This window comes from Cheilinus undulatus, linkage group 8 (assembly GCF_018320785.1).
Source record: "Cheilinus undulatus linkage group 8, ASM1832078v1, whole genome shotgun sequence".
In the NCBI taxonomy this organism is placed as follows: domain Eukaryota; kingdom Metazoa; phylum Chordata; class Actinopteri; order Labriformes; family Labridae; genus Cheilinus; species Cheilinus undulatus.
In genome coordinates, this window is record NC_054872.1 from 51545347 (window position 1) to 51553233 (window position 7887).

Here is a 7887-nt window from a genome sequence, read left to right on the forward strand (position 1 = left end):
CCTACAGGTATCCTCCCAGCTGACTCCTCCACAATGCACATGGTCACTCTTGGCATCTGGACCAATATGAGTCCAGAATATGGAGTGCAAAATGAAAATTTGGGGCTGCATGGCGGTGCAGGGGTTAGCGCTGTTGTCTCACTGCAAGGAGGTTCCTGGTTCGCTTCCAGTCAGGACCTTATGGGTTCTCCCTGGGTACTCCAGCTTCCTCCCACCACCAAAGACATGCTCGTTAGGTTAAATGGTGACTCTAAATTGCCCATAGGTGTGAGTGTGAGCGTGCTTGGTTGTCTGTCTCTACATTACCGCTTTCCCACTGGCCAAAAAAACCGTTTAAACACGCAAACAATCTGCCCCTGTCGGCAGTGGGAAAGGCTCTAATCGGCATTCAGACCTGCGTCGACTGACCCTGCAATGGACACGGGTTTTTGTTGGCTAGCCTTCAATCGGCTCCAGTGCGAGCGTCACACGGGATGGGTGAACGCGGGATGACTTTGGCGTAACGTGCCTACGTCATAATATCGCACACGTAACTTGGGGCAACAAAAGGACGCCGGCAGCAGACAAACGTCTGTAACTTCTGTGAAGCTTTGCCCTCTCAGCAACAAATTCCATCCACCTTCATATCATCAGCACTCAAATGTCATTCAGTCTGCGCTGAGTTAGTATATTTTGAACTAGCTGAACCTAGCTGTGTTTCGACGCACACCAGAGGAAAAAAAAAAAAAACAGCCATGCAGCTCGTCTGCTGGCGATCAGACCAGGGTCTGCTGGCAATGGAAAAGGAGTCAATTGCTGCATGTAAAAGCGGGTTTACCCGAGTTTAAAATACGTGCTTTTACACGCTAATTTTAGTGGGAAACCAGTATACATAAGCCCTGCGATTGACTGGCGACCAGTCCAGGACATACCCCACCTCTCACCCAATGACAGCTGGGATAGGCTCCACCCCCCACCCCCCATGGATGGATGGAAGGAATGTAAAAATTGGAATTTGATTGTATTTTACCCACCAAAATGTCCAAAAACAGTGCAGAAGTGCAAACAAAAAGGGGTTTTCTAGAGTCCACTTGAAGATGGCTGCAAAAACCAAGGACTCTCTTCTTGGTCCTTTATTGAAAAATCCATTTTAACAGCAGAAATAAACATGTTGACATCCAAGTAGAAAAATACTGTTGGTCTGAGTAGCTCACTTCTTTATTGGTGTCCACCCTACAATGCTTTTTAATTCCCCGTCTGTTCAACGACTGAAACTTGACTATAAATCTGATAAATATATCACAAGAGGAGTGGCTTATGGGGTTAAGCTGTTTGGAGCTTCAGCTCCATCTCTTTTAGGTAGTCTGTTTCTCCATGAGTGATTATGTCCATGTTTTATTTAGTCTACAGCTTCAACAGAGATCCTAGGTTAAAAATGTTCTTGGTTGCTCTGTGGTCATTTTTATCCCTTCACTCCACGTCTCACTTGTGCGAGGATGTTTCTAGGGTCCGTCTCTGGTCCTGGTCCGGCCTGTGTCCCTACTTTCACCACCACAGTTCCTCTCCTCCACTGCTCCGTGTGCTCGCCCTCTCTCGCCCGTGCAGCCTCATCATCTCCAGCACACTGCGGGCGTAGGCATCCCTCAGGTTCACGCCCGTTCCCACGCTGACCCCGCCCACCGAGCCGCGGGCCAGCCTCTTCAGCATCTCCCCGTGCCTCATGGCGGCCTCTTTCATCTTCAGGGTGAAGTAGCAGGCCGAGAAGCGCTCGTTGATGATGGCGATGGGCAGCGCCAGGATCAGGATCCCGGACAGGATGCAGAGGAAGGCGAGCACCCTCCCCACCGTGGTGTCGGGCCGGATGTCGCCGTACCCCACCGTGGTCATGGAGGTGGTGGCCCACCACCAGGCGGCCGGCACGCTGCTGAAGGTGGAGGAGGGAAACTCGTGCTCCAGGGTGAAGACCACGGTGGCAAAAATGGAGATGCCGACGCCGAGGAAGAGCAGCAGCAGGCCGACCTCCTCGTAGCACTGAGCGATGGTCAGACCCAGAGACTTCAGGCCTGCAGAGGAGAGAGAGAAAGTTGGAGTTCTTAATATTTCTGTCTGCTAAAAATATGAATTACAAAAAGAAATAATGCAACAGCTGATCATGCACATCTCTGAGACACTGAACAAACTGATGCATTTCTCTCCACCATGTGTGACTGACAGCCTGACATCATCTCCGTTTCTCTTTGTTTTTGACTTCTGACAGACTCTGAGGACTGAATCTGCTCAGCTCTGTGCTGCAGAGAGAAACAGAGAATGTATAAATACTCCCACATATGAGACGCTCTCAAGGCTGATGTTCACACCCCGTGATGACTGTCATCTCTTCATCCTCCTTTGAGAGACGCGGATGAGCTGTGGTGTTGAGTTTCAAGAGGATTTAAAGAGCGGAGTTTTAACTGCTGCTGCACAACGACGATACTCTACATTCATAAAGATTTAAGGAGTGGAATCAGAGAAGACGGCGTTTATAATCGGCACTTTTTAACAAACATAAAGGAAGAATTTTAGCTATAATCTGTGACGTTAAATCTTATGCACCATAAATGGGTCAGCACACTTTAAGGGACTTACTTCAAAACTTGCACAAATTTCCTCTCTGACTCAAGGATGAACTGATAGCAGGTGGAGGTCAAAGGCCACTGGGCCTCATAATCACTTTTTTGTGAATGGGATATCACAAGAATTTTCAGGGTTTTTTAAAAGAGGTAAAACCTGGAGTGGTTCTGGTGTCCCTCAACTGTTTCATATATCCATGGCTTAAACATTTTTCACATTCATCCGGAAAGGCTCCATAGAAAATGTGAGGGAAAACCAGGACTTGTTTGTCCTGGTTTGTTTGTTTGTTTGTTTTTTTTTGGTATACTTACTATGGAACAGTAGAATTTTTTAAAAATGGTTTATTTGATAAGAGTTGTTATTATTAAGTTAAAAATATGGATATCACAGCTTAACTTTTCAATAGGCCATGATTTTGCTGACCTCCCTGGTCCCCCAGTTTGGCTGGGTACCAGAAAGCTCTCCCCTTTAACCCCCTAAAGGCCCATTTATGCTCAACGTTAAATACGAATCCAGATACGGACAGAGCTTCTGTCCGTGCTCCACGTTCATTTCATCCGCATTTCTGCACGCTTCCATAAAGCTTACGGATACGGGCCAAACGGAGCAGTACCACCGGAAACCGTAGGGGCAGTGTTGCTGTCACTACCTGATATGTAGCTCTAGAGATACACGAAGAAGAAATAACAGTGGCGTGACTTTTTGAGGAAAAGTTGTGCAAGTTGGTTAGAAACGCTGCCACCGTTTTTTGTTTTTTTCTTTCATGCAAGAGGTACATTATCAATACCTCCTCCACAGTCGCCATGTTTGTTTTTGAGTTTGTTGTTGTCATAAACTTTTGATTCTGGGCTTTCGTATAGAGGGGGTGTATAAATGGGCCTGAATGAACAGCCTCATCTCCACCTTCAGGTACAGTGGGGGTCCCTGGTCTCTGGCACCTTTATTTTGGGGGTCCCCTGTCTCTGGCACCTTTATTTTGGGGGTCCCCTGTCTCTGGCACCTTTATTTTGGGGGTTCCGGGTCTCTGGCTCCTTTATTTTGGGGGTCCCGGGTCTCTGGCACCTTTATTTTGGGGGTCCCCTGTCTCTGGCACCTTTATTTTGGGGGTCCCTTGTCTCTGGCACCTTTATTTTGGGGGTCCCCTGTCTCTGGCACCTTTATTTTGGGGGTCCTCAGTTTCTGGCTCCTTTATTTTGGGGGTCGTGGGCTGAAAAGGTTGAGAAGCCTGCTGTACAAAGATCGAACTTTGGCCTGAATGAGCAGAGTCTGAAACTTCTACGAATGGACATTTGCCTTTCCTCTGACATATTTCTGTCTTTTGCTTCTTTCTTTATTTTCTCGTCTTCCTTCTTTATTATTCATGAATGGAGTCCAGGGATCATCCTGAAAATCCTCCTGATCAAGGCTCTCAGACTCACTCATACACATGTAATCACACATCTGCTCTCCACACACTCCTCGCCCTCCCTCTCTTGGAGGAATCCATTGAAATATGAATCAGTATTTTTTTACACTCCTCTCACTTTGTCCTGAAGAAACCTCGGGGCCGTAATCTCACGGCAGCAGCTTCTCACCGAGGAGAAACTCAATTCCTTTTTCTCTCCAAGGCTGTTCACATCATGTTCTAAAAATTTCCCGCCTGGCTGAGAACATGTGGAGGGAAAAATGGCCGAGTTCCCATGAGGAGGAGTTTCTGAACAAGCTGGCTCAAGTTTTAACTCTTCCAAATCTGTTTGAAAACCTGGATCTTGTTTGCTCCTGTACTCCAACTTTAACAGCCTAAGAGATTAAAAAGAAGACCCTCTTAGGATGTCAGCACTGAATGCTATTTACCTGTGGAGTGCCGTCCCAGCTTCAGCATGCGCAGCGACCTCAGGAGTCGGAGAACCTGCACCACACGTCCCATGTTCTCCAGCTCAGTGCTCCCTCCATGAAGGTTCTCCACCGCCAGCGTCACATAGAACGGCAGGATGGCGAGCAGGTCAATGACGTTGGGAATACTCCGAGTGAATCGACACTTGTCCCTGACACAGAGGAATCTCAGCGCCAGCTCTCCTGTGAACCACATCACGCAGACGTACTCCAGAGTGTCGAACAGCAGCGGAGCAGCCACGCTAACGCCGCTCAAGCCCACGTCCTCCTCCAGGTCCAGAGAGATCAGCACCATGTTCACAACCGACACCACCACGAAGAAGACGGACAGAGAGCCGAAGGTGCGAGCGGCTCGGGAGGATTCAGGTTTCTCGAGCAGGTCCCACAGGCGCCGGCGGAGAGCCGGACAGGCTGCGCCGACAAAGTCCTCGTCGTTGTCTTCAGCCTGGAACTCTCGGCGCACGTCGAACGACTCCTTCTGCTCCTTGCGGCGGAAGTAACGCTCGCGGCAGCAGGATTTGATGCGAAGCTCGTCGATGCCCCAGTACTCGATCTCCTGCAGGAAGGAGATCTCACAGAGCTCCTCTCTGACATGAAGGTGACCCGTCCGGTAGTAGTTCATCACATATCTGTGAGAGACAGACAAACACAGGGAGCTTTCTGTCAGAACAAGGCAGAAACGTTGAGATTTGAAGAGCATGCCTGTCAACAAACAGTGTATTTTATATTTTCATTTTTAGAATTGTGCTGCTTTTAGATTGTATCATCAAAAAGCTGATCAGAGTAAAGTCATCCCACCAATAAAATCTCACAGATTGTGCTTTCAGGGTGAGCATACGTCTTCCCCCTGACTTACACCCTTCATGTGCAAACAAAAGCAGTCATCACATTATGGAGGCTGTGAGGACGTTAACAGCACACCTGTGAAACCGACCTGCAGACTGAACATGCAGCTGTGCTGCTGTGATTTAAAATAATGTTTGACTGGAGGCAGAAAAGAGACCAAGCATCAGGTCAACAGTTCAGAGGGTCAGCTTGTTCTCTGCAGCATAGAGGCCAAATAAAAAAAAAACTGATAAGGCTTTTTACCATTTAGCTAAAAGCAGTCATAGTGAGTTAAGGACAAATGATGTAATTTAAATATACACGAAATCAGTGATACTCAACGTGTGGCTCGTGTGTGATTATTTGTGACTCTGTTATGTCTTAAATTCAAATATTACTAGTAGGGATGCTGAGCATCCACACTATTGATATTCGCATCAGCCATTTTGTTTATTATTATTCTTCTGTGCCAGCGATCTCCTCCTTCATACTTTGTCGTATCAACACCATTTAAACTTTAAAAAATTCAGTTTCTTCGTCATTCAACTGCTATGACTTTTCTCATTTCTACCTTTTATAACTTTTAAAAGGTGGCTATGTTCATGCTGTTTTTCAGCTATTTCTATGCTTTTACAGCCATTGAATGCAATTTTCAGCTACTTTCAGGCCGAAATCAGCTGTTTTTATGCTATTTTCATGCTATTTTCAGCTATTTTGGCTATTTTCAGCATTTCTTCCACTATTCATCTCTCAGCATCCCCCCGTAATTTCAGCTGAAATTGCAATTTTGATCTAGTCCCCCAAGAAAACCTTAAAAAAATCAACTTTAACCTCAGAAATGATCCATTGCAAGTAATTTTAATCAGTTCAACTCTCTATTTCCCATTTTAATACAGTTGGCTTTAATTTTCAACCTTTATTTTTTGTATCTATATTTCAGTTGCCATTATTTGCACATTTTTTCTTGTTTTTCACTTAATCAATTTCTTGTCACTTGTAACTCATTTTTTGGTAACTTCTGACCCATTTTTGCTCTTTTCTGCCCTATTCAGCCACTTTTTCTCCGTGTTTTACTTTCCACCCACTTTTTGCCATTTTATGCATTCTTTGCCCTTTTTGCCACTTTTTTGCCACTGTCTGATCATTATTTGCTATCTTTAACTTATTTTTATAGCCACTTATTCAGTTTTTGCCACTTTCACCACTTAGATCGTGGCTCTTGAAAAAGCATTTTTCAACAGTTTGGCTCTTTGGTGGAGCAGGGTTGAGTCTCACTGCCCTAAACACTGTCTAATTTCCACAAAAACATTGGCAACCTTTAAAAGGTTGTCAAAAATGTCTGAACTGTTAAATATCATGTTTCAAAGTGATCAGTATCCCTTTATTTTAATGATTACTGCTATTAAAAGCACTGAAACATGATTTTTAATGAAATAAATTTAGCCCACATAGAGAGAGCACTGTCAAAATTGTGCAAATATGTTGGCAACACTTGGAAATGTTTTTCTATCCAAGTGTTTCCAATGTGGTTGTGCTTTGTAGACAGCATGTGGACATTTTCCTGCACTGTTTGATGCAAAAACAACACATTTCTGGATTAAAAAATGATTTGTATGTCTTCAAACCTTGATAAATTGCCCCTATATAATGACTATATCTCCAGACAGCCTGCCTGCCCCAGTGAACATGAAACAGCGCCACCTACTGGAAGGTCTGAGAGTTCCGATCAAAGAAGAACTCGTTCTGCAGCAGGTCGGCATCATCGCAGAGCTCCAACGCCGAGTCTCGGCTGCAGCACGCCAGTTTTCCCAGCCGCGTCTCCGGGTAGGACGCCAGCAGCTCCTGAGACAGCACGTAACGGCTCCCTCCCACGTTGATGGTGAAGAAGTCGAGCGGATCTCTGACGCAGGACGCCGCCGTCTCACTGAAGAAAACGCTGGAGTCCAGAGACATCGGGGAGGTGCTGTTGCTGTAGAACTCGGCCCCCACCTCCGAGCTGGAGGCGAGGCTCATGGTGGACGACGGGGGAGGATGAGGGAGCTGAGGGTGAGACGTGAAAAACCAACCCAGACAGTCAATTTCACCCTGGGATCATTTAGAGAAAACACAGAGATCAATAAACTACAAGGGAGACAGCAAAGGGAAAATCTAAGCTGATTTTTCACCACAAGGGGGCAGAAAACTCAAAATGTATTTTAGCGTGTCCGTCTAGCCATCCATTTTCTATACCGTTTTTTTTTTTTTTATTATTATTATTTTTGCTGTTCAGGGTCGCGGGGGGGCTGGAGCCTGCCGTCATTGGGAGAGGTGGGGTACACCCTGGACTGGTCACCAGTCAATCGCAGGGCTCATTTTACTGTGTGTTCTAAATCTAAGCCTTTATGAGCTGCAGAGAAATCCCATAAGAAGTGTCTGATGAGTGTAGATTCAGTCTAACTCTGCTTTTAGCTCGGTTTTTGGTCTCCACCATGGATCTTCTATGAAATTAGACCAAGCCTCTTTGCTTCAAATGTAGCAAATGCTAATGTACTCCAAACCTGGAGTTTTCCTGATGAGCAAAGGGGGGAACTTCATAACTGGAAGACCAAGTGATGCAATGGC

The 7887-nt window shown here is 45.9% G+C and overlaps 1 protein-coding gene across 1 annotated transcript; it reads right to left on the reverse strand.

Moving 5' to 3' along the window:
- Window positions 1-1470: 1470 nt before the first annotated feature.
- kcnv1 (potassium voltage-gated channel modifier subfamily V member 1) lies at window positions 1471-7299 on the reverse strand. The gene is made up of 3 exons (XM_041794319.1): window positions 6992-7299; window positions 4423-5090; window positions 1471-2042 (listed from the first exon to the last, which is right to left on the reverse strand). The coding sequence occupies exons 1-3, from the start codon at window positions 7297-7299 to the stop codon at window positions 1525-1527; spliced, it is 1494 nt and encodes a 497-aa protein (XP_041650253.1). The 3' UTR covers window positions 1471-1524.
- Window positions 7300-7887: the final 588 nt, after the last annotated feature.

What these genes read in the sequence shown, in the direction of transcription:
- kcnv1 (XM_041794319.1), bottom strand. Translation starts at nt 7,299, where the DNA reads ATGAGCCTCGCCTCCAGCTCGGAGGTGGGGGCCGAGTTCTACAGCAAC. An exon ending in CGGAACTCTCAGACCTTCCA is followed by an intron (nt 5,091 to 6,991) that starts GTAGGTGGCGCT and finishes TGTCTCTCACAG; the next exon opens with ATATGTGATGAACTACTACC. An exon ending in GCTGGGACGGCACTCCACAG is followed by an intron (nt 2,043 to 4,422) that starts GTAAATAGCATT and finishes TCTCCTCTGCAG; the next exon opens with GCCTGAAGTCTCTGGGTCTG.